We start from the raw sequence: 27,187 nt of genomic DNA on the forward strand, positions 1-27,187 counted from the left end.
ATATATATATATATATATATATATACCATAAAAAAAAAAAAATCACCCCAAATAGGAGACTGCTAGAGGAGGCAATCAGCTTGAGTTATAAATTCTTCATCCAAACATTTCTATTGGCGTTTGAGTGCGCCAAGGATAATGTACAGAGCAATGACTTACCGTGTGTGGCAGGGAGCTTGGCGGGGGCGCAGACCAAGGCGGCGGGCGGCACCTCCTGCTGGTGGGGAGAAGCGGCCTTCACGCTCTGGGGCTTATAGTGAGCGGCGAGCGCCAGGATGACCCTCATGATGCTCTTCAGGTTGCCCTCCGCCACCTCCTTGCTGGTGATGTGTGTCATGCGGATCCTCTTGGCTGCCATGAACTGCAGGATGCGGTCCAGGTTCTCTCTCATGGCCTGGGGCGAGATGGCCTCCCGCTCTCCCTCTCGCTGGATGCCGGCAACACGCTCTCCAGCTGGCGAGAGGCGAAGGGTTTAGCGGTATAGAGAGTGAAACAGGAGGTTAAGTAGAGTCAGAACACAAACATAAACTTTTACAATACTGAAACATGAAAGGGCTGATATAATACAATGTAATTCATATTCTTATCTAACGGCAATACTTTAAACATAACATTCACATGTCTCAGTATTTAATTTAACTTTTGCCATAGCTCCATTGACAGACTCCTGTCTCTGTGTGGCTACTTACAAATGATTTCAATCAAGTCGGCGAAGACCACACCGCTCTGAAGGTCGCGGCGTAGGTCAGAAATGAGTGGTCGGCCTCTCTTCCTCAGCTGGGAGTTCACCCACGCCACGTAGGCCTGCACCCCAAAAATAACATGAGGCAAATAATTTCAAACCTATTTGGTGCTGACGCAATACAATGCAGATACTATTATTCTAGAAATTGTAAAAAGTAGAACATATAATTTTACTCTTTAAGATTCATAATGTCATCTATACACTGACTCACCTGCAGCTGTTGTGTCCACTCCATCCAGGACACAGAGGAGGAGGTGCAACCGTCACCCCGCTGGCCCCGGTGGTCGGTAGCCCGTTGGTGGCCGGACAGGCGGCGCTCATCGTTCACCTGCAGGCCGTCGGCGCCGTCTCCGTCCCTGTCGCGGCGGTCATACGCCAGGCCGTCCCGCACTCGCAGGTTCTCGCTCGTGTCATTGCTGAATCTCACTTCCTTACTACCCTCGCCATAGGCTCGACCGTCCCGCGGTCCGCGCAGGCGATCCTGGCGGAGTTCCACTTGGTCTCGCTCGTCAACATCGACAGGCAGTTCACGATAGCCTCTCGTGGCTGCGTCTCGGTTGAGTCTTTCCTCTCGTGTCTCTCTAAAGTCGCGAGGCAAACTTGTCTCCCGAAACTCTCTTGACTTAATGTCTCTATTTTGTCTGAGTTCGCGGCTACTCCTGTTGTCACGCGGTTCTCTCATATCTCTTCCCGTCCTAGTGGTTTCTCTGCTCTCTCTGTTGCTTCCCAGTTCTCGTACATCTCTAACGTCTCGCAGGTCACGAGACAGTCGGTGGTTCATCCTCTCCTCCTTGACTCTCGGCTCGCTCTTCTCCTGGATCTCAGCGTAACGGGGCTGCGTGTCGTGCTGCGGGTACACACTGTCGGATAACAAAGCTCCTTCGGGTGATGCGGTGCGCTGCGGACCAACAGGTGTTGAATGGTGATGGGGCGGCCCCACACCACGTGGCGATCCGCCTGGTGGGTGAGGTGAGCTGCGAGGCGAGGTGTGCGAAAACGGTGAAGTGTGAGAGGCGCCGGTGATGCAGGGCTGCTTGGCGGGCCTGATGGTGGGGTACTGCACGGGCGAGGACGACGTGGATGACATAGAGGCTGTGGCCGAGGAGAGGGACATCGGGGAGGTGCGTGATGCATTGAGCAGGTCTTCGGTGGACTGTGAGTAGTGAGCATCGGTCGCCAGTACCATCGGGGCGCGGCTGTGGCTCTGACCCGCCTCCGTGCATCGCTGGCCATCGTCTGCGGTTTGGAGATTGAGAGAATCAAAACCAGAATCAGGTTCGCGAGTTGACCACCTGTTGTTGGCCGGCATCCACGGGTCTTGCTTGGGCCGCGGGAGCGATGTGGACCTCAGGTTGTCTTCCTTGGTGGGGTCCTGAGGGATGAGGGCTGAGTTGCGCTTCTCCCAGATGTCTCGCATCTCGCGGAAGTTACCGTTCTTCTGGCTGTCGCGTGTCTCTGCACCTCCACGCGGGTCTCCCTCGACCCAGTGATCCCGACGACTCCGGCAGTCCTGTAGCTCGTCTAGGTTGACAGAGGCGCGCACTTCCCGAGGCCTGCTCTCACGCTCTCTAGGGTCCCTCAGGTCACCTTTGGGTGGTGGTGGAGGCTGATAGGGCCCACGAAGCCGCCTCTGTGGATCAGGAGGCTGATGTCTGGAGTAGGGCGGAGGCTGGCGGGAGGCTGGGGGAGGATTGGAGGGCGATCTGTAACGAACATTGACATCGTCCTTCCCTAAGCTGCGTCTCGGCAGGATGCAAGTACCGGGTGCCTGCTGGATGGCCTCTTGCTGATACCGGTGCTCCTCCCGCTGGTACCGATGCTCCTCCTGCTGCTGGTTGGGCAGAGGAGGCAGCGGCTGCATCGGGGCCTGAGGCAGAAGCTGGGCATGGGGCGGCACGGGCGGCGGCGGGTGGGTGGGCAGTGGCGGCGGGCGGGAGGCGGGTGGGGAGGGTGGCGGGTCATTTCCTACGCTGCTTGTCACTCTGAAATGGAATGAAAAACATTTAATAATGAGGCAGATTTGGACGGAGATTAGGTCTCTCTCTCTCTCTCTCTCTCTCTCTCTCTCTCTCTCTCTCTCTCTCTCTCTGCCGTCCTCCCTCACGAGCGAGTAATCACGGTATTATCTACATTATCCAACTGCACACACACGACCAACCGACATGCATCCACTTCTCCTCCTCCCCCCCATGTGTGTGTGTGTGTGTGTGTGTGTGTGTGTGTGTGTGTGTATGCACGAGCGGGGCGAAGAGGGAGAGTAACGTACACACACACACACACACACACACACACACACACACACACACACACACACACCGCGTAGTGTAGTGATTAGCACGCTCGACTCACAATCGAGAGGGCCGGGTTCGAGTACCGGTAAGCGGCGAGGCAAATGGGCAAGCCTCTTAATGTGGTCCCTGTTCACCTAGCAGTAAATAGGTACGGGATGTAACTCGAGGGGTTGTGGCCTCACTTCCCCGGTGTGTGTTGTGTGTTGTGTGTTGATGTGGTCTCAGTCCTACCCGAAGATCAGTCTATGAGCTCTGAGCTCGCTCCGTAATGGGAAAGACTGACTGGGTGACCAGCAGACGACCGAGGTGAATTACACACACCGGCTGCAGGACATGGGAGGAAGTCATCTTGGATAATTTGTTCCATCCGGCTGTGACTGCTGCGTGGTGTGGTTCGCTGCCTTGTTCGTGCTTCAAGTCCCCTCCCGTGGCGCCGGACAATCACCATGGACATCAACTCTCGCGCCGATTATGTGTGTTCCTCTGTCACTGTGTACCTCTGTATTTTTTCAGTTTGTTTATGTTTCATCGTGTTTGCGTATCTTTCCGTCTATTTCTATCTACCTGTGTTCCTGATTTTTCGCCTGTTTCTGTGTTTGTCTCTTTGTGTCTTTCCATCTCCGTCTAGTTTTGTTTATCTATGTCTGTTTTTCCGTCTACTTCTGTCTTGGCATGTCTATTTTTCCTTCTATTTTTGGCTGTGTGTGGTTTTTTCTTCTTGTCTTTTCCTGTCTGTTTTTGTGTTTATCTCTATGTGTCTCTGCATTTCCGTCTAGCTTTGTTTATCTATGTTTTTCCGTCTACTTCTGTCTTGGCGTGTCTATTTTTCCTTCTGTTTTTGTCTGTGTGCGGTTTTTTCTTCTTGTCTTTTCCTGTCTATATGCGTCTTTGTTTCTCCGTTTCTTTCTGGGTCTTTGTCTTTGTTTATATCTTCCCGTCTCTTTCTATTTGTGTGTGTCTTTATTTTTCCCTCTCTTTCTTTCTCCCTATCTGCGTCTGTCTCTGTCTATTAACGGTATACATAAACATCTGATAATTCACATCTCAAACTACTAAGACTTTTATTAAATACATCTATCATTTCAAATATATGTGCGTGTTATTTGCAAAAAGCTAACACTACAAATTTCGTCTTATGTATACCTCCATCTTTATTGTAACTCGTTATTTTTCTTTCTGTCTGTATGTGTCATAGTCTTCCTTCCCTTAGTCAGCATTTCTGTCCGGCGGAGTTACGGTTAGTGGTGATGGTCGTGGAGGAGGAGGAGGAGGAGGAGGAGGATGGTGACGTGAAGATGAGTAGCCTTGGAGACTATTTTACCACACCGCTTACTGTCTCCCTTCTCATTTTCTTCCATCTGCTCCTCTCCTCTTCCTACTGCTGCTGCTTCACTTCCCCCTTCCATCTGGCATTCCATTTCCTCCTCTTGTACCATAATTTTCTCTTACTCTTTCCTCTTCCTGTCCATACCCTTTATCTCCTCCTACTACTCTTCCTTTTCCCATCTCGTTCTCCACTTCCTCCTCCTCCTCCTCCTCCTCCTGCTCCTCGTCCTCCTCGTCGTCCTCCTCCTCCAAATTCTCCCAAGCTCTATCCTTCTTTCTTTCCTTTTTCATCTTATATTCTTCTTCCTCGTCGTCTTCATCTTCTTTTCTTTCCCCTTTTTTTATTTTTCTTCTCCATCTCTTTCTCACGTGTACGCCTCCATCTCGTCCTTCTCCTTTTCCTCTTTCTCTTCCTCCTCCTCCTCCTCCTCCTCCTCCTCCTCCTCCTCCTCCTCCTTCTCCTGCTCCTCCTTTTTCTCCTCCATTACCTTTCCTCTCTGGCGTCCACACAAAACACACACACGCAAAATTCAGAGAGTCATATACTTAAGATTCTGGCCAGTAGGAGTAACACACACACACACACACACACACACACACACACACACACACACACACGGGACTAGCTGAGAGAGGCAGGTACCGAAGAGAAATATATACAAGTTTGTGCCACAAGAAAAGAAAAAAAAAAAAAAGACAGTTCTCTATAGTGATGATAATAAAAGTAGGAGAAAATTTCCTGTGGTTTTAAAAGAGATGTAGGAGTGATGAGGTGTAATGAGATGAAGTGAAAAGAAAGAAATAATGTGGATAAGAGAGGAGGGAAAATATAGAAAGGAAAGATACAGGAAATGAAAGAGAAAATAAGATGTAAAATGACAGGAAAAAATAAGAAGACGAAAAAAGCTCAGAGAAAGGAAACAGGGAGTACTACTATTACACTACTACTACTACTACTACTACTACTACTACTACTACTACTACGAGATAATGAAAAAAAAAATAATAATAACAAAGAATGAAGTAGAGAAAATAATGAAAATGTTTGGAAAGGATACATAATGACGACGAAGAAGGGGAAAAAAATAAGCAAATAACCAGAAAAGAGGAGAAAGCTAAAATCAATCAGGACGGAAAGAGAGAAAGAATACAGATAGAAGAAGAAATTACCATGGAGCAAAACTCATCTCCTAACTGACACTAAAAATAAACGTGCTTGGTAACTCTCATAAAACCAAATAAACAGATACATAAAGAAAAGAAAACAATAATGATAATAAAAAAAGTCAAAATTCAGTAAAAAAAAAAAAAAGCAAATACCGTTAAGGAATTATGACTGCATTAATTTGGTACACCGTTTTACTGCACTTTGCTCGATCATTATTACTTTTTTTTATGGGAACTGAAGCTTAAAAAAGATAAAAAAAGAAAGCAAGACACCGACACACATACATACATACAGACAGACAGACAGACAGACAGACAGATCACTTAGTTTGTTTGTCTTGTCTTGGTTTGGCTTGGTTCATTCAGGCTTCGTAGTTCACGTACCGTAATTAATGTCACGCTTCCCGGACCACCTCTTCACGCTCTGAGTTCCCCTATTACACGCCTGCTCTCTCTCTCTCTCTCTCTCTCTCTCTCTCTCTCTCTCTCTCTCTCTCTCTCTCTCTCTCTCTCTCTAGGACGTGAGGAGATAAGTAATGGAAATACATAAAATACAGCAGTGAAAAGTGTGACAGGAGTAAGAGAAGTTTATGACAAGGAAGATAAATAATTAAGACAAGTCATGCTGGGGGTTTTAAAGGGAAAATATGATATGAAAAGGGAGGGAAGTGGTAATGTTAGGGGAAGTGAGGGAAAGCAAAGGATGAATATAAAAGTGAATGGTGTTGAAGGTGGTAAAGGAGAAATGTGCTAAAAGTGAATGGTGGTGATGAAGGTTGTAAAAGAGCATAGAAACAGTGCAATAAAGGAATACGAGTTTGATGAAAGAAAATAAGGAGAATGTGATGAAATGAATGGGTATGAGAGACAGAGAATTAGAAAACCTTATAATTAATAGTCACTAGCAGATAAAAATAAGTCAATTAAAAGAAAAAAAAATAAAACTGGAAGGGGAAAGGTTTAAAAGACCAGATCATGTTTTTCTTGCTTTGTCATGTTCTTCCTTTACCTAATTCTTTCTTCTTTCCTTTCTTTGATTCATGTACGGTGTTAATAATGACTCGTGAAATCAATCGTGCAGATGAAAATAACCACTGACGCAGGAATTCCTTATATGAACAAAGACGTAAACTGGCAAGATCTTCAAGTGGCGTAAGACTAAAGCAGGTTGTTGAAGGGGGAGTGAGTGAGTGAGTGAGTGAGTGAGTGAGTGGGTGAGTGCACGAGTGAGTAAGCGTCTGAGTGGAAAAGTGGAGCCTGGCGGTGAGGCAAACACGTCCTCAGAAAGTTGTGGAAGAGCAAGTCCTTCCTCCTCTCACTACTTGTACTTCTTCCTCCACTCTTTCACTCGCACCAGTTTGTTTGCCACAGAGATGTTGTCGATGGCTGATTTGAGACTTGGAAAGATAAAACCATAAACAGACACCCACATATGTTTCCCTGATTGTTAAGACTTGCAACTTCACGATAGGATTTACTTGACAGCTTTATATTGCCACGTTTCTGTGTTTCTTTCACCTAGGCCATGGAGAGTATAGCAAAGGAGAGTTCCAGACACGCCTTCCTCTTTCCAACCTCTACGCAGGAACATGAAGCAGTTGTAGTCTAGATATCAATGACCAACAGCAGAGAGTTTTCCGTCTTCGTGTAGATACAGAACTTTCTCTCTGACTCTCTTTCTTCACCTTCCTGAGACTGAACAGATTAAGGAGATGATCACCAAGAAACATCCGTGAACTGAGCTGACTAACTCGATTGGAACTTATTTTTGGGGAAGAAGTAATCGTGTTTTCTTATTACTCTTCTACCACTATTATTCTTACTCCTTTTATGGCCCTCGGCCAGACTTCTCTACACATAAAAAGTAAATAAACGTTCCTGAGACTGCTTAAGAGGGATCATCACCCTGACGAACGCCACCACCAGCACCACCACTACTATGAGGTCCTCCTGCCTCAGGCGTTTGTGTGTTTTGTCAGCTGTTGCTCGCCGCAGAAAAATCGAGGAAAAGAGAGAGGAGATGCAGACTCTCTCTCTCTCTCTCTCTCTCTCTCTCTCTCTCTCTCTCTCTCTCTCTCTCTCTCTACTAGTGTCGTAAAAATGCTTTCACGTTAACCACAGTCTTTTTCTTCCTTCTAAAATGGTGTCCAGCCGTTGCCGAGTGAACGTGACGCCACCTTGAGTGTGTGAAAGGTGGATGGGTGTGTCCGGGCAATGGGTAAAGGCAACAGGGCGGCGGAGATACCTGCCGGAGGAACGATGGTGGGGAGGCGGCAGTGGAAGTGATATGAACAGCAATGGTGGAAGTATCGTATAATAGTAATACTAGTAATTTTTGTTGTTGTTGTTGATTTTGTTGTTGTTATGGTAGTAGTAGTAGTAGTAGTAGTAGTAGTAGTAGTAGTAGTAGTAGTAGTAGTAGAAGAAGAAGAAGAAGAAGAAGAAGAAGAAGAAGAAGAAGAAGAAGAAGAAGAAGAAGAAGAAGAAGAAGAAGAAGAAGAAGAAGAAGAAGAAGAAGAAGAAGAAGAAGAAGAAGAAGAGAAGAAGAAGAAGAAGAAGAAGAAGAAGAAGAAGAAGAAGAAGAAGAAGAAGAAGAAGAAGAAGAAGAAGAAGAAGAAGAAGAAGAAGAAGAAGAAGAAGAAGAAGAAGAAGAAGAAGAAGAAGAAGAAGAAGAAGAAGAAGAAGAAGAAGAAGAAGAAGAAGAAGAAGAAGAAGAAGAAGAAGAAGAAGAAGAAGAAGAAGAAGAAGAAGAAGAAGAAGAAGAAGAAGAAGAAGAAGAAGAAGAAGAAGAAGAAGAAGAAGAAGAAGAAGAAGAAGAAGAAGAAGAAGAAGAAGAAGAAGAAGAAGAAGAAGAAGAGAAGAAGAAGAAGAGAAGAAGAAGAAGAAGAAGAAGAAGAAGAAGAAGAAGAAGAAGAAGAAGAAGAAGAAGAAGAAGAAAGAAGAAGAAGAAGAAGAAGAAGAAGAAGAAGAAGAAGAAGAAGAAGAAGAAGAAGAAATAACAACAACAACAACAATAACAACAAGAGAGAATAAGAACAACAACAAAAATATAGGTGTAGTAATAGTAGTAGCAGCAGCAGTAGCAGTAACAGTAGCAGAAGTAGCACCAGTAGTTGCAGCAGCAGTAGCAGCAGCAGCAATAGTAGTGATGGTGGTGGCAGTCGCAGGGGCATACCGCTAGTTGTTTATGCAAATTGGCGTTGTTTGTGGCCAGGACGGAGAGGAGCTCAGTGCTGCGGCCTGTGTGGCGGGACGACTCCTCCCTCAGCAGCCACACCTCAGCAGCCAGCCACCTGCATGTGACTCTCTGCGGTGTTCAGACTCTCCTCCGTCTCCTCCTGCATCTCAATGTCACACTGTTTGGCTTTTCTTTCTATGTTATTACTTATGTGTCCCCATACGATGAAATGTGAGGCTTTTCAGAGAGAAGGGAAGGGGAAGGGAAAGGGGAAAGGGAAGGGGAAGGGGAAGGGAAAGGGAAAGGGAGGGAAGGGAAGGGAAGAGAAGAGAAGAGAAGAGAAGAGAAGAGAAGAGAAGAGAAGAAGAAGAGAAGAGAAGAGAAGAGAAGAGAAGAAGAGAAGAGAAGAGAAGAAGAAGAAGAAGGAAGAAGAAGAGAAGAGAAGAAGAAGAGAAGAGAGAGAAGAAGGGAAGGTGGGAAGGGAAGGAAGAAGAAGAGAAGAGAAGAGAAGAGAAGGGAAGGAAAGGAAAGGGAAAAGATGAAATAAGAAAAAGTAATGGAAGTGAAAGGGAAAAAGAAGAGAAGAAAATAAGAAAACAAGAAGAAATAAAACAAGCTAAGAAAAAACAAGGCAAAAGAAGAAAAGAGAAGAGAAGATAGAAGAGGCAAAACAAATACAGCAGAGAGAAGACAACAAACACACTGCCATCACAACACAACCTTCTCCAAACACCAACAGCCCTCACCATCCCGTTCACCACTGCCTTCCCTCCCTCCCTCCCTCCTTCCCTCTCTCCGTGCAGCACTTCCAGCCCAGCCACGCCGCCACCACCAAGGCCGCCCCACAAACGTGATAAACCACCTTGGAGAGCCGACTCCCTCCCCTGAGCGTGGGAAAGAAGAGGATTCGATTAGTTTCACAGGTGTTATCGTATTACCTGGCGACTAATGGTTAAAGTAGGTGTGGTTCTGGAGGATGGGTGGTTTAATCTATGTACTCTCTCTCTCTCTCTCTCTCTCTCTCTCTCTCTCTCTCTCTCTCTCTCTCTGAACTTGGAAGCAAAACAGAGAGCTTAAAGGGGAAACTGCAAAGAGAAGGTGAAGGTGAAATCAAAATAGCTTGGAAAAAAGATGGATATAAATGGATGAACTGCATGTAAAATCATATTACCACCACCACCACCACCACCAGAACATTAACGTTACTATATACTGCATACCATTTAATCTACTATATAATAAGCCTTCCCAGGACATTAGGCTAAGCAATTGTATAGTATATAGATTATACTAGAATGACACTGATTTTTTTCTTTTTTTTCTCTTCATTTCTTTCGTTTTCCCTCTCTGTTCATTCCCCGTCACGCTCACATCAGTTGTTTCCACTTATCTGTTATTGATTGTATTCACTAACTATTTATATGTAGTTTTATTCATCTATCTTTTTTCTCCTATTCGTATCTTGGGTCAACAACCATTAACGACTTTGTTCCCGGATGGTCACATGGCACGATAGTATTCCGAATGGTTAAATGCCTGGTAGGTGGGATAGTCAGAAGGTCAAAAGGTCAAATAAAATGGTCGGATAGCCAGATGGTTGGTAGGTGGGATGGTCGGATAGACGGATGATTGGTAGGTAGGATGGTTGGATAAACGGACGGTTGGTAGGTGGGATGGTCGGATAGACGGATGGTTGGTAGGTGGGATGGTCGGATAGACGGACGGTTGAATGGTCGGATCGTCAGCCTATAATTTCGTTTTTTATTGAAGAAGCTCTGATGACCCCCTCCAGTCACCACTACGCACATAACCAGGTGGCACAGGTGAGCTCGGGCGCTACCTTGGCGAATACCTGTGCTCAATACTAACACGTCCTGAGCGGCCCGTCACTGAGGATAACCTGTTCGTTTGAGTTCCGTTGCCAAGGTGACGGCTCTAAAACGGTCCACTGCACTTAACTACCACAGAAGAAACACCACCACCACCACCACCACCACCACCACACCACCATCACCACCACCACTACTACTATTAATTTTCCACCTCAACCACCACCTGCTGCTGTTGCTGCTGCTGCCTCAAGAAGACCTTAAGTAAACTATCCCTCAAACAGACCCATCCCTTCCCCATCTCCCTACACTCTCTCCCCTCTCCTTCCCCTTCCCAACACGACCAGAATGACGCGGGGAAATAAACGAGCATAAAAATTCGCAAACAACGTTGGTGAAGGGAACAGTAGAGAAGTAATTATCGCTCACACAGAGGTGGTGAAGAAAAATAACAATGCAGGATGCAGAGGATGTGAGGAAGGAAGAGCTGGATGAAAGGAAGGTAGGGATGGGTAGGAAGAAGGAGGAGGAGGAGGAGGAGGAGGAGGAGGAGGAGGGAGGAGGAGGAGGAGGGTATAAATGAAGAGGAGAAAGAATAGTGAGCGAGTCATCAGTGAGGTGTGACGCGCAAGGAGATAAGTGATAAAGATAAGGATAAGTGAAGACAGCGAGAGAATAATGGCTTCAATAGTTGAGAGAGAAAAAAAAGTAGCTTATTCTCTCTCTCTCTCTCTGTACCCTCGTCCTACCCTCTGGTGACGATGGCATTGTTGAGGGGACGACGCGTCAGGTCAGGGCCAAGGGCGTGGATGGCTGGCTCGCTGCGGCTGAGGCGCCCGACGCTAGGCCCGCCCTCCCCAGCCCTCCTGCCGGCACCGCGGTTCTTCCCCTTACGGTCCAGCAGATTGGCCAGCATCCTCCGCGCCTCCAGCTTCATCCTGCCGGTGCTGCGGTGGCCGTGAACTGCCAAGGTACCGCCGATTTCTTTTCCCTACTCCCGTGTGGTCAGTCTTCTCTCTCAGTGTTTTTGTTTCACGCGCATTCTGGTATTCATTGTGTCTCTCTTATTCATGATCTGTGTTTTTAATTCGAGATTGTTTTTATTATTTCTTTTATTTCGTAGGTATTTTTTTGTTAATTAGCATTCATATATTTTCGTTTCAGCGTTTCATTGTTCAACACTATTTTTTCACAATGTTTACGGTGTTTCCTGCTGAGGCAGCAAGATGGAGAGGCAGGATTACTCAGCAGCGGCCCAGCCTTGCCTTGCGCCGCCTCACGCCGCCTCTCGTCATGCCTTCTGCCTCCCCTCTGGCCCCGCTACAACTTTCAGGCTCGTCTTTCAAGTTCGCTCACATTGGCTGCGTCTGGAGACCCCGCCCTGCTTCGCCTAAGGGCTCGCGGGGGTCCACTGGGTCTTATCGGTCAGGGTTCAGGAGCCTCCCGCCAATAAACGTCCTCGCTGGCGGAAAGCTGAGATTTGAGCTTTCTGGTAAAAATCACACCATTCTAGTTTTCTCGGTCATTCCTGCAATAAAGTAAATAATACATTTTCTCTTTTTGTCACTGACCTCAAAATTTGCAACGAATTTCTGTTTGACTGTCGGACGTTACAGGCTTCGTTCTCTTTACTTTTGTCTTTAACTTCTTTGTTGAAAGAGTGGAAGCGATTACGTTGCGTCTCTCTCGGGAAGACCTTGGCGGTTGCCAAATTTAATCATCTTCCGGTTAAAACTCTCACGGTGGTGTAGACGGTTGGCCGCGTGCTCCTGCGCACCCCACCCCCTTTCTCCTTTCCTTTTCCTTCCACCGCCGCACACTCAGCCTGCAAGTCTCAAACCTCCGAGAATGTTCACTCATTACCATGCAAACGAAAACCTGTGAGCAACCCTGATATTTTTTTTTCCATGCTTTGTCTCGCTCCTTCTAATCCCGCCACACATCTGCTACTGCCCTGAGGCTGTCAGCTGCTGGCAGGCGCCCACCCTGTGCAGGCAAGCTGGAGCTGCCCGGCACCCGTCCTCCGCACACCTGCCACACGTCCCGCCAAGACGAGTCTCGCGCCCGTGACCAGCGAGGGAAATGGTGGTACATCCTGCCTGCTGTGGCTTCCGTCCTCAGACACACCAGATGTACGGAGGCGAAGGACAACGATCACTGGTGCACGGGAAGCAGCGCACGTTCTGTCAACGCAGTCTGGGGTGATGTCCCAGCTGCCACTGCCTTGGTACCGTGATGCCTGGCTGTCATTCCACCAGTACAGTCACCGAAAGTCACTTTAGCGGTTCCAGCTATGTCTTGATTGACTGACTGACTGATCGACTAACTGTTTGATTGACTAGACCTCTATCTAACGGATTCTCTGACTGTCTGGGTAACCGTCAAACTGACTACATGATTGATTGGTTGACTGATTGACTAACTGACATACTGATTGAGCGACCAACAGCGACTCTTTGACTGACTGACTTAATGATTAACTGATCGACTGATCTAACTGAATAATCAATTCTCTGACCGACCAATCTATTTACACACACATATAAAAAAAAAATGCCATATAGAAATAATCGTGGGAAGCAGCGGCCTGGCTCACCTCTTTGAACTTCAGGCTGGCGACAAACCTGCTCCTCTTCCCGCCGCCCACGTGTGCCCTCTGCCTGAACTCGCACTCACGCCCTCGGCAGCCACGCACCCATTCCTCAGTCTTTCCTCCTGCCGGTTACTTTCTCCTTATCCTTACACTCCATGGATGCATGCGTTATAAGGCCACGAGGATATAGAGACTTTCTCCTTTCCTCCTTTTTCCTCCGTGACGGAGAGTGAAGGTTACGAGTCGAATGGAAAGTTAAAAAAAGACCCACTCGCATGTACAAATTTAATCCTCCCGCGCCTGGCCTGGCTTGGGGCTCGATGGGAATCAGAGCGCAACGAAAACCACTACATGAAGCTTCGCCAGTCCCGGACCGCTTTTTGAAACGTTTTGTTCTTTCAACATGACTGTTTTCCTAAGTCCACAGAAATGATCACTCGGGACCTTCTTTTACTCATTAATGATGCAGCAAACTTACTAAACAATTATTAGAATCATGAAACACACTTGAAAACCGTAACAGCTTCAACTAGAGGCTCATTAGGATTATTTTCTAAGGCAACATAGAATATCAGATTGGTTCTCATGAGTATTTCGCTATTAAGAAACATAGAAGACTCATTAGACTACCATTATAAGCGCGAAAACACTCTTGAAAATCTTGATAACTTCCATCACGAGCTGCTGAAGGTGGAAGCAAGGTGCTGGAACGTCTGAGAAAGCGATCCCTGAACCACAGCGGCGAATTAAGTTTCAGAGCAGCTGCAGAGGAGTCACACGCATCTCCACAGGCATCCAAGGTACTCCAGGGGGCAGGAGGGTCAACGGATGCATCTATGAAAGAGGGCATGACCCGGGATGCGCGGGCACGTCACCCTCATAAAGCGCCCTAATAATAGCAGACTTCCGCGGGGCACCACACCACTTCTAACTTGCTTCCTCTTTGGGTACGTGTCCGGCCCAGGTGTGAGCTGAACTGACGGGGCGGAAGGCAGTTAGTTCAGCCACTCTTTATGGTCTCAGGGATTTGGTTGTACTTGTGAGTTATTATGTTTTCCTCACCGCCGCTGGGAAGGTCTGGCTGTGGTCTGTTTGGAGGTGATGGTGCTGCTTTCACGATTCAACACCATCTGAGGTCACCATCATAAACACTGACACTTTACTGGGCTGTCCATCACGAACACCAAAGCCACGCTGCGTCACACACCACCATGCAACACAACACTCGCCACTTGCAATCCACTTTTCAGCTACATATTCCTTCATTTTTCTTTCTACGAAGCCAATCAGCACGAGCCTTCAACCTTCCATAAGCCGCAGCACGACCTTGTGATTTAACGAGGCGTGCGTGTGAGTCTGTCCTATGAGCACCACTTAACATCACCACCAGCCTTCTCTTAGTCACCACACACCAGATTCATTCCCTTTGTCAAGCACTGCCAGTCCCTTCACTTCAAGAATCTCCATCACCACTGAGCGTCACCACCAGCCTTGCCTCAGTCACCACACACCAGGTACACACTCGCCTGCCATCACACACTACCAGTCCTTCACCATCAGCACCAGGACACAAACAACACTTCACAGTCCTTGATGGCGGGGTGTGAACGACCAGCTGACAAACAGACGACCCTGCCCAGGTATTCAAACGATCTGAACGCCCTTGAACCCTCGCTATCCAGACCTAAGGATGATAAGGGCCGGAATCTCACCAGGGGGAAGAGAGACACACGGGGGTAAAGGAATTGTGAGATATGTCCAGAATCACGAGTCACAGCCCACGGGGAGCGCGAGGCAAGACGCATGTGAGAGAGCTTGCCGCGCTGCCTGGTGACGCGCGGACTGTGGCAGAGAGTGTGCGGTGGAGCGGGTGAGGGGCGGAGGCGGAGGGCGGGAGGCGGTTACCGGTGGGCGTGGGTTAAGGTAAGTCTCACGCCCTCACCTGCCTCCCGCCCACCTGCACACCACACCTATGGGTCTCTGGGTCTTCGTTTTTTTTTTTTTTCAATGTCTTTTTCTTTCTTTCTCTCTTTTTATCTCATCTCTTTTTGTGTATTTAAGCCACGTGAACCTTCTCTCTCTCTCTCTCTCTCTCTCTCTCTCTCTCTCTCTCTCTCTCTCATACATACAGACAAACAGAGCCACTGAGAGAAACGCTTTAAATTAGAGTAAAAGTGTGTCGACACGTTTTATGAGAAAATATACGTGTGTGTGTGTGTGTGTGTGTGTGTGTGTGTGTGTGTGTGTGAAGATAAACACTAACGATAATGACACTACCATTGCTCTGAAGCGGAAACAACACAATGCAACACAAATCATAATCACTTGTTACACCAAATCACTCTTTAGAGAAGCAACACACTCCTGCAACACTCATCATTGCGCACCACGAACCACAGTAACGAGTGAAGGAAGCTAACCATTGCTCCCTTTATTGCAAGCACCAGTGAAAGTAATCTGAACAGTAAGGAATCACACGGTAATAAGATAACAATTTGACTAGTATGGACATTTATTAACACTGACGGCATTATATGAAAAAAAAAAAAAAAAAAAACATATTTGTAAAAACACACCGAAAAAAAAGGGAATAAGATGAGGTTTTGTTTAATCTAAGATACATAATTCAAGGGACTGTAATACCAAAAAAAAAAAAAAGATATTAAAAGAAAAATAGAATGGTGTATGGTTATTAAAAAAAAAAAAAAGCTATCCACGATTACACAGCATCTCAATCAACAAATTCTCTAGAGACAGCACTACCTTACTTAGTTTTGCATTCAGTGTAGAAGCTTACTGGTATGTGACGTCTTAATTGCCCAACGATCACTAGTATCAATGTGAACGATGTGTATGTACGAATGTGTGGGATTCCTGTCCTCTCATATACATAAAATTAGATAGATTTTTTTCCTTTTATCTTATTCATTATGTAGTTTCTTTATTTTATCTTACCTAACTCTAAATAATTCACTGTATTTATTTGATCTTATTTATTCATCTATCTGTTTAATCTTATTTCAAGTTATTCATCAGCTTATCAATTTTTGCTGAGAGAGTGACGGTAAGAGTGTAGCAAGATAATGACGGTGTGTGTATGAGTGCCTGGGTTCCGCGTGACTGGACGGGGCTTGCTGCTGCTGCTGCTGCTGCTGCTTGGCGTGCCTCAAGGACATCCTCTGACACGGGAAAGTAATGTCAGTAGTGATATGTGTGTGTGTGTGTGTGTGTGTGTGTGTGTGTGTGTGTGTGTGTGTGTGTGTGTGTGTGTGTGTGTGTGTGTGTGTGTATATGAGTGATAGTTGAATGAGCGTTGTTGCTATTATTGCTATTACTATTATTTGATGAAATTATGATTATGATTATGATTATGATTATTATTATTATCAGTAGTAGTAGTAGTAGTAGTAGTAGTAGTAGTAGTAGTAGTAGTTGTAGTAGTAGTAGTAGCAGCAGCAGCAGCTAGTAGTATTATCTATAATTTCTCTGCACATATAACACCATCACCACCAACACCATCAAAAACTATCTTCGTTACAACAACAACAACAACAACAACAACAACAACAACAACAACAACAACAGCAACAACAACAACAACAACAACAACAGAAACAGCAACAACAACAATTATTACTACTATTACTGCTACTACTACTACTACTACTACTACTACTACTACTACTTCTACTACTACTCATTCTATAACCTGAACTCATTTAAGAGGGAGGTTTCAAGACATCTAATCTCTTTCTTCTGGGTAAGTCTCTCGGCTCTGTTCGAGGACTGGCATCTAAATAGGCCTTTTCTGTTTAATCGTTTTTGTTGTCCTAGGCCAGTTTTCCCCTCTTACGTAAAAAACTACTACTACTACTACTACTACTACTACTACTACTACTACTACTATTACTACTAGAATATCTACAACTTTCACAACACCAACGAACTTCATTATGACCACCAACTACAACCACCATCCTCACCACCACCACCACCACCACCACCACTACCACCACCACCACCAAAGTCACCTCAAGGGCGCCACACAGCGTCTCTAATATGGCAGAGGTAGCACGTGCGGCGACCACTATTACAACATGGTCCTCCTCCTCCTCCTCCTCCTCCTCCTCCTCCTCCTCCTCTTTTACTACTACTATTCACTCCTCTTCCTCCTTTCCGTTTATCATTTACGCTTCCTTGAATTCTTCTTCTTCTTCTTCCTCCTCCTCCTCCTCCTCCTCCTCCTCCTCCTCCTCCTCCTCCTCCTTCTCCTCCTCTTCTTCTTCCCTTCTTTCCCTCCTCTTCTTTCTCTCACAATCCAACAAATCCAACAAATTTCAAGTCATTCGCAAATCTCTCTCTCTCTCTCTCTCTCTCTCTCTCTCTCTCTCTCTCTCTCTCTCTCTCTCTCTCTCTTCGTCACCCTCCACTTGCTTTACCATCTTTTCTTCCTCCTCCTCCTCTTCCTCCTTTTCCTCCTCCTCCTCCTCCTCCTCCTCCTCCTCCTCCTCCTCCTCCTCCTCCTCCTCCTCCTCCTCTCAGCAAAGAAGAGTTTAAGATGATTTTGTGGATACCGGAAGAGCGTTTTTTTTTTTTTTTCCGTTTACTGTTCACTACTTCCTTTTCCTCCTCCTCCTTCTGCTCCTCCTGCTCCTCCTCCTCCTCCTCTTTTCTTCCTCTTCTTGCTAATGTCCCTTTCACTGCCTCAACCCCACAACCATGGCTTCGAAGCAATCTCTCTCTCTCTCTCTCTCTCTGGAATTAATAACATCTTTTCTCTTATATTCTTATGCATTATCTTATTCTTTTCCTGTCCTTTCTTTTCTTTACAAACATCTGCGTATTCTTTAGTCATCATTTCACAGGGACGAGTCTTTTGTGTTAAGATGTCATCACTCCTTTTTTTTTTTTTTTTTTCTTATTTTTTCGTTCCTTTCCTTTTTTTTATGTATTTTCATTGCTTCCCCTGAGTCATCGTCCTGAGATTATTTGTACAAAGGTTAGTTTTTTTTTTCGTTCCTGTCAACATATTTTCCTTCAAGTTTTCGGGATGAGAGAGAGAGAGAGAGAGAGAGAGAGAGAGAGAGAGAGAGAGAGAGAGAGAGAGAGAGAGAGAGAGAGAGAGAGAGAGAGAGAGAGAGAGAGTCATTCTCCCCTGAGGTAGACCAGTGCTTCCTGCTGGTCAGTCTGTGTTTGCAAGAATCTCATATTTATGTGTATTGACGTTTTGCCGAGAATTTCAGGCGGTTGGTGCAAAAATAAAGTTCGCAGTTTTACCGGAAATCTGAACCTCACCACCACCACCACAACCACAACGACAAAAACAATAAGAATAACAACAATAACAATAACAAAACAACCACATCATTAAAAACAACAACAACAACTACTACTACTACCACTATGAACAATAACAACTACCACCACCATGAGCAACTGCAACAACAACAATAATGACAATAATACAACCACATCATGAACAACAAAAACAACAAGAAAGACAACAACGACTGCAATAACAACAACAACTCTGGAATTATACAACTATCTGTCTGCTTCTGTATTTTCGCCTTCCTATGACCTGAAATGTCTTAAGAGCGAGGTTGCAAGACACTTATCCTATGATTGCGAATAATGCTTTTGACTGTAAGGGGACCGGCTCTTCAGTTGGTCCTTTTATCATATAGCTATTTTTGTTAACCTTTACCGCTACTCGCTCCTACATATAGAAAAAGAAAGATATATATGACAACAATAAACTAAGGCATTTAACCCCCCTCAGTACCGTGACGCGTTTCCATATTCATTGTGCTTACTGTTTGGTGATTTTATACAGCTTCAGAAACTTGTGTGGGGTATCAAAGTAATGAAGACAGTGGCCATTACTCTTCTGACCTCCATAGACCCTTCCTAATGTCAATAAAATGGTCTAATCGTACACAAATCTCAAGGTAAAATTGTGTCCCAGTACTGAAGGGGTTAACAATATAATCCAGACTAGTTTTTTTAAGTGTTTTCTTTTAGGGTGTTATTCTAGGGAACATCTTTTTTCCATCAGTTTTGTTGCTCTTGGTCAGAGTCTCTCTCTCTCTCTCTCTCTCTCTCTCTCTCTCTCTCTCTGAACAGTAAAGTAATAAATTAGTATAATGAAACAAGAAAGTAAACGAGTCAGTTTTCTGAACACAACAATGCCTCAGTTCTTCCACTACCTGTAGAGTGTTACTGTAAAATGTTACTCCTTCTATCAGTTTAATGATGAAAGTTATATGAAGTTATCTCCATTCTTCTCTTTTGCTCTTCCATTTCATCTCGTCTAATGACTAACATGAGAGTATCTGGTACTTATAAGAGTAACAATTTTACACTCATCACTTCCCACAGTTGTCAAGGGGAAACTTCAACAACTTCGGAAACTGGTGTGGGAACCTTTAATTTCATCACCGCTTTGGCATTTCCGAATGAGCTAAAAAATAAAACAAAATGGTGTTTGTTACGAAAATGGTTATTTTACTTTTACGATGACTTGGAATTTGTATCGTTAAGTTTTAGTGTTTGTTCACTTTTAAGTAAAGGAGTTAGAAGGATAGTTTGACGCAGAAGTACAAGCCCAGCCATCTTTGTCTTCATGTAAAGGGTGTTGAGTTGGATTCCATGTGTACACTAAACCCTTTCAGTACTAGGGACGCGTTTTTTTTTTTTTACCACGATTTTTGGGTAGGATTGGACGATTTTATTGAGATTATGAAGGGTCTATGGAGGTCATAAGGTTAATGGCTAGAGTCTTCACTATTTTTAATCCCACATATGTTTCTGAAGCTGTATAGAATCACCAAATAGTAAGCAGAATGAATATAAAAACGCGTCATGGTACTGAAGGGGCTAATACCGCACTAACATAAGAACATAAGATTAAGAATAAAAAAGAAAAGAAGTACGAAAAGAACAGTTGGTAAATACAAGGCAGTTCCCGAAAAAAAGCAAAAAACGAATAGAATTTTGTGAGTGCAGTAAACTAAATAGATTATACCGTGCAGTGTTTTAAGTCCTTCACATGGAAATACAGAAAAAAGATAAAAATAAAATAAAGAGCACAATCTGTCGGTCGTTCATCACTGCAGCAAGGGAAAAAAATAGTCTGCGAAATCTAAATAACAGAACATGAAAGTAATATAGTGGTGAGGTCTAGCAAGGGGAACATTAGGAAGCAGACCTCTGTTTTTCCCTCTACTCAAGCAAGACCTGTAAGCTACAAACAAACCCAAGACTTCCTGAATACATGGTGCAGTTTTCCACACCACTCTATTTTCAGGTAACGTTTGGTCAAATACAGGACATTTGATTTTCCGTTTTTCTCTACTAATACGGTGAAATTTGCTGTACTTTTTATTTATATTTTTTAAGTGTATTTAATTGGAAAACAAGATCCGAAAAATATACACAACAAACACGCAGACTTCTATGAAAAATGAAAAGTTAAAGAGGCATTCTTGCAAACTATTTCAACGCTTCAACTCTTTTTTTTTTCTTCTTTTCTTTTTCAAGTTGGTTAGCTTTCAGTGACCCGACTTCCGGTGACCCTGACCTCCGATGACCTGCTCCCAGAAGTCGTGTAGTCGTGTGGTAAAGAAGAGGGCGATTACACAGGTTTCGATCCCACGTTCATCTGTGTCGGGTGGTTCTCAGGACACACACACACACCGCACACATACACACACACATACACACACACTCACACACACACACACACACACACACACACACACACACACACACACACACACACACACATATACACACACACATGACTGCAGCAGATCAAACAGTGAAACACACACATATACATGCACGCCCGGTAGCTCAGTGGTTAGAGCGCTGGCTTCACAAGCCAGAGGACCGGGGTTCGATTCCCCGGCCGGGTGGAGATATTTGGGTGTGTATTCTTTCACGTGTAGCCCCTGTTCACCTAGCAGTGAGTAGGTACGGGATGTAGATCGAGGAGTTGTGACCTTGTTGTCCCGGTGTGTGGTGTGTGCCTGGTCTCAGGCCTATCCGAAGATCGGAAATAATGAGCTCTGAGCTCGTTCCGTAGGGTAACGTCTGGCTGTCTCGTCAGAGACTGCAGCAGATCAAACAGTGAAACACACATACACGTAAGCAAACGCTATATCCCTCTTCATTTCTCTGCCTCTCTTCTTTCCTCTTTTCTAACGCTAGCACACACACACACACACACACACACACACACACACACACACACACACACACACACACACACACACTCACTCTCTCTCTCTCTCTCTCTCTCTCTCTCTCTCTTTTAACACACACACACACACACACACACACACACACACACACACACACACACACACACACACACACACACACACACACACACACACACACACACACACACATGGAGACAGAAGAGACGGTCCTAAAGAAGGAATTTATATCGCGTCGTAAAGGGTTCGGGCAGGAAGGAGGCGGAGGGTTATCAGATGAGCGAGTCAGCCATGGTTCTTGCGATAAAGGTCTCTATTGGTGCTACTTTCAACAGCACATCGCCCTTACCGGTCCTGCGTGCTTGTCGCGGGCCGCCCCTCGTGTCACGGGTGTGGGTGACCGTCAACTAGCACTCACCTGGCGGTACCTTCAACACCTGGACAGCTGTGAAGTAAAATAGGAGTGTTTTTTTTTTTTTTTTTATTTTATCTTCCCGCTACATAAATTCAGTGTCTTAAGGGAGTTATGAGTACGAGTGTTTGATTTATGTGTTATCTTATCTGTGTTTAGGTTTGAGACTCTGAGGAACTTTTTCTCATATTTGCATGTTCACGTTTTCACAGTCGACAAACTTCGACCGACTCTGTATTTTGAAGTGTCGTCTCAGTGAAATTACAAGTGGGTATTTATTTTATGCGTCATATATGTTTAAGTTTGACAGTCATGATATTTTCAACTTTCTAGTGTCCATATATGCAAGTCCCAACAGCCCACAGCCTCTTATCTACGTTTTTTCTCTTTTTAAGTTGGTTTTAAATTCATATCAGCAACTTTCTGGTCTCCATAAATGCAAGTCCTCAGCCCACAACCTTCGAGCAACGTGTCGGAAAACTCTACATTCTGAAGTGTTGTCTTAGTTAAACTGTAACTATGAGTGCTAGTTTTATGTTACTTTTTATCTATTTTCAAGCAGTTCCTGATATCGGCAACTTTCTGTTCTCCATAAATGCAAGTTCTCAGTCCACAAGCTTCGAGCAACGTGTCGGAAAAACTGTGCCACTCATACTGCACGTGATTCGCTTCCTGGATTGGCGGGTTGTGAAATACACGAATACTTGATGGAGATTGCGGAGTGTTGAGTGTACTTTATACTGCTGCACTTGTTATTTACGGCCGTTTCTTGACTCTGACGTGGAGTTAAAATGATCGGCGGGTTGTATCACGTTTTTATTGCTCATGTAAGTACTTTTCTTTATTTGGTTAGTGTTTGGTGATACTTGGGATAAATACTAATTCTATAATTCTAATTTTCCTCTCGATATTTTCCCTTTCTCTCTCTCTCTCTCTCTCTCTCTCTGCTCGTATTCTTATTTTTCTGTATGCCAGACGCTAATCTATTTTCCCCAAAACGCATCACTGATCTCACACAAATTATAGAGAAATGTATTCGCCATTCTCTTTTATTCGAAAATATGGAGTGAATATTCAAAAATGTTTCTCTCTCTCTCTCTCTCTCTCTCTCTCTCTCTCTCTCTCTCTCTCTCTCTCTCTCTCTCTCTCTAATAGCAACACAAACACATAAACTTCCCCGGTCGGCATCTATGAAGACCGAACAAAAACTTGAATTAACCTCAATCTTTCATTATGCGCCAACACAAGTGCACATAACCAAGAATCTTTTCTCTCACCAGAAAATCCCAAACGACGGAGTGTTGGCTGGGGCGAGCGCTGACCCCGCCGGTGAGTATACGAGTCTCTGTTTCTGTAATGCGCCAAGAATACCGCAGCTTGGGGTGAGGGGGACGAGTGTTAGCGAGCTATTCCCTCCCACCCTTCCATCCGCCACGACCACTACACGGCTTCCCTCGCGTCTCTTTCTTTCTCTCTTCCTCTCTTCCTACCCCTCCCCCGCACTGTGCTCTCTGACCCACGCTAAGAATATGAGGAATACTCAAAACCTGCTGGAGCGTGCACTGATTCAGTTTTGCATTTTCTTGAGCCGGGCCAGGTCGAGTCCAGCCAGCCACCACAGTCCCGCGTCGTGAGGTCACCGCCGCGTCTAGTCACCCACCGCCACTGCTCACTCAAGGTCGTTCACTCTGTCTTGTCGAAATGTGTAATGATGATTTTCGAGTCCTGTGTGTTCATATGCATGCTGCTGGGGGAGCCAATTATTCCTGACAGCTCGTGGTGAGTTGTTGTGTATGCAAGTGTGTGTGCTTGCCAGTCTTGAGATGGGAGCTATTCTTATGTTTCTTATATTCTTACTGTACTGGTTTGTGAATCCGGTGGAAAGCCAACATGAAAGGAAACACACACACACACACACACACACACACACACACACACACACACACACACACACACACAAACAAACACACACACACAACAAAAACAAACGGGACAACAACAGAAAGAAAAGGGAAGGAAGGACAGTGTTGAGGGCAGCGGCAGCGAAGCAGGCAGTGCTGAAGGGGAAGGGGGGCGGAGTTGGAGCGGGAAATTGGCCTGAGTGCAGCCGGTGTGTCACGCGGCGATGATCGGAAGTGGACGATTACCTGTGGCCGGCGGCGGCGGGCGGCGGGCGTTACTCTGCCGCGGCGCCCCCGCTCCTACCGAGGCACCGCGGGGCCACTGTCCTGCTGGCTTCCTTCATCGCTCTTTCTTTAGTGATGGACTGTGACTCAGGCAGGAGGAGGAGGAGGAGGAGGAGGAGGAGGAGGAGGAGGAGGAGGAAAAGAAGAAACGAAAAGAAGGAAAGAAGAAATTTATGAAGCAGATGGTAATGATGACGAAAACTATTATTATTATTATTATTATTATTATTATTATTATTATTGTTGCTGTTGTTGTTGTTCTTGTTAACAGTCGTTATCGTCCGGCAGTAGACATAAATTTCTCTTTGATTTCAGCTTGCATAAGAAGACTTTTAATATAATTTCCAGCAAAGTAACAATCTCGCCTTGCTGTGGTAGAGGATGCAAGATTGATCCTGACTGGGACGGGGCGGCGGCTCCTGAGGGCCTTCCTCAGCATCCTTCCTGGATCGGGATGGGAGCACAGTCCCAGGAGGGTCATCGCCCGCTGGGGTCGTGGGGTTGCCGTGAAATGACACCCTGCTGCAGCGCCGCCAGCATCGAGCAGTGCGTTATCCCCAACATCCTGACGATTAAGTGTTATCATTATCTTTAATCTTCGCTGGCGTAGCTCTTTCCGCAACACGATGGCTCCCGGCCCGCGCTGTGCGGCGGCGGCACGCTCATCCACGGACCACTGACTTGATACTCAGCGATCTGTGGCACCGCCTTGTAATTGCTGCACGCCACAACACTGGCGGTGTATCACGCGTGGTGCATGTGACCAAATTGCCAATTTTTCAGAAGCACTTCACTCCATTTGAAATTTTAGTGTCGGCCATAACCTTCATACATATGTGATAGTTCCCCACGCAAAACCATTTTCTTTGTCATGCATGTGAGTGTGAGAGAAAATGTGTATTTTTATGGCTAACTAAAACATATTTGATCATAGAAGTCTTTTTCCCATTAATATACTCGTATATATCTATATCTATCTATCTATCTATCTATCTATCTATCTATCTATCTATCTATCTATATATATATATATATATATATATATATATATATATATATATATATATATATATATATATATATATATTGACCAGCTTGTACTGAAGCAACACTAGCTGAAAGATCAATGGAGTCACACATTTTTAAATAACTTCCAAAAGTGTTAATAGTAAAACTGGAAATTTCGTTAAGTAACATTACCTTTTTTTAGTTCCGATGTGTTCTTAATTAAACTGATAAACCATTTCTCGGCAAAGTCACGTGTACTTCATTACCGTCACGTGTACTCCATTACATAAGAGTGGCGGGGCGTGCACTCACCAAACAATAACTCTACCACGTAACAGGCACGCACAGTCAACACTCGTAACGGCAGACAGTTAAGGGCACTCGCAAAACAAACCTAACACCACGTACACTTCCTCAACCTTCCCCTCCCATCCCCTCCTGCAGAGCTCCTGAAGATGCGGCTCACCCCAAAAAAACACTAACACTTGCCTGACGTCTTAAATACCAGCAGAGCCTCGCGGTAAATCACTCTGGATACGCCGGGTGCCTCTGATTAATTGCTGTCAAATGCCCAGTGACGACGCATGTGACTTCTTGCTGGCGAAACACGAAAAATGGAACTCGTGGAAGACAGATGGGACGCGTGGGAGATGTAGAAAGTAAGTTGAGAAAGAGAAAGACAAAAGATAAGAATGTCACCTTTGAAAACTGGAGACGTGTTGCGAGGAGAACGAAAAGTAAGTTGAGGGAGAAAAGACAAGAGATAAATAGAATGTCACCTTCAGAGAACTGTTAACGACGTGTTGCGAGGAAATGAAAAGAAGGATGGTGGTGGTGGTGGTGGTTATGAAGGTGACAATAACACATTTCCACATGTTGAAGCAAAAGAAAAGTATCACACGTTGTTCAAGCAGCGGAAGTTGTTTTTGGAGATTAGTATAGCGTGTTTAGACAGTGTAGTGCGAGTCTGTGTCGTCACCTTGTAGTGCCTTATCTTGTATCTCATTAACTCCATCAGAGTCGTGCCATCAGTTCTATTCATTGTTATCTCATTCTTAATATCAACCAAGGATTTGAACAACTTATACCATGATCTTTTATTTACTTCATTTATTCACTCTCTCTCTCTCTCTCTCTCTCTCTCTCTCTCTCTCTCTCCTCTTTTCTTTGTAATTAGACATAAAAAAACATTAATGCAATATAATTATAACTAAATATCAAGAGCAGATTTTTATCAAGTTTATGAAGATAGTTTTGTGATGAGAATAAAAAACTTTCTGTAGTCATTCATCCGGTATAATTATAAGAACTGGTGACTGTATGAAGGTTGGGAATTTCCTCTAATAGTCAATGGCTTAATAAGGGATTCTGGGGCGCGGAGAAGAGAAGAATTAGTGGAAGAACAGGATTGCGTGTGGAAATCAACACAAGACACCTTGGAAGTGAAGAATCATAAACTCCTCGTTGGTAATATCATTGATTTGATTAGCCTGTGTACCGTTAAAAAGATATTTACTTAACATTCCCACCACACATGCACGCGCGCGCGCACACACACACACACACACACACACACACACACACACACACACACACACACACACACACACACACACACACACACACACACACACACTAACACAATGAAAGCGCTTGGAATTTATTGCCAGAGGGGAAAATTAAAACAAGAATGAATACGAACAAATAAACCAATGGATAAATATTTGAGTGAATAAGAAGAGTGGAGAGTCAGGTGCAGATGCTTCCCCCCCCTACCCATCTCCCCCTGCTCTCCCTCACTCCCTCCCTCCCTTGCTGGCACTGCAATTAAAGCAGCAATTAGGCCGTGAATATTTGCGTCAGAGAGGTAGGCAGACTCTCTCTCTCTCTCTCTCTCTCTCTCTCTCTCTCTCTGGGATAAATAAATGGTGTTTCTACCACTGCGTTGATAATAATGATAATAATGATGGTGAATATGATGATGATGCTCGATAGACAGACGGATAGATAGACACAAATATATTGATCATTAGTGTTGATGGTAGTGTGAATAAAAGTACAATATCGAAGTGAAAGTAATAATTAATAGAATCTGTATCGTAAATCCCATGTGTTAATTAACTTGTATTGAAACAGTTCATTGCTCACAAACAGCTGTCACCGAGAGGCACTTTTCAGGAGTGTTTGTGTTCTAACTCTCTCTCTCTCTCTCTCTCTCTCTCTCTCT

At 44.9% G+C, this 27,187-nt stretch overlaps 1 protein-coding gene across 5 annotated transcripts in view; it reads right to left on the reverse strand.

The window, feature by feature from the left end:
- The window catches only part of LOC123519916, a 116,796-nt gene that overhangs the window by 13,815 nt on the left and 75,794 nt on the right, over nt 1-27,187 (reverse strand). For 3 of the 5 annotated variants that reach the window (XM_045281609.1, XM_045281610.1, XM_045281608.1), the window contains exons 3-5: nt 957-2,727; nt 690-804; nt 160-453 (exon numbers count right to left, since the gene is read on the reverse strand). In XM_045281609.1, the coding sequence (XP_045137544.1) occupies nt 160-453; nt 690-804; nt 957-2,727 (2,180 nt within the window). Of the gene's footprint in view, nt 1-159; nt 454-689; nt 805-956; nt 2,728-11,285; nt 15,075-27,187 lie in introns of those variants that run through there. The other 2 variants (XM_045281611.1, XM_045281612.1) reach the window with 2 other exon arrangements.

The sequence above is a fragment of the Portunus trituberculatus genome, chromosome 46 (genome assembly GCF_017591435.1).
Source record: "Portunus trituberculatus isolate SZX2019 chromosome 46, ASM1759143v1, whole genome shotgun sequence".
Taxonomy (NCBI): domain Eukaryota; kingdom Metazoa; phylum Arthropoda; class Malacostraca; order Decapoda; family Portunidae; genus Portunus; species Portunus trituberculatus.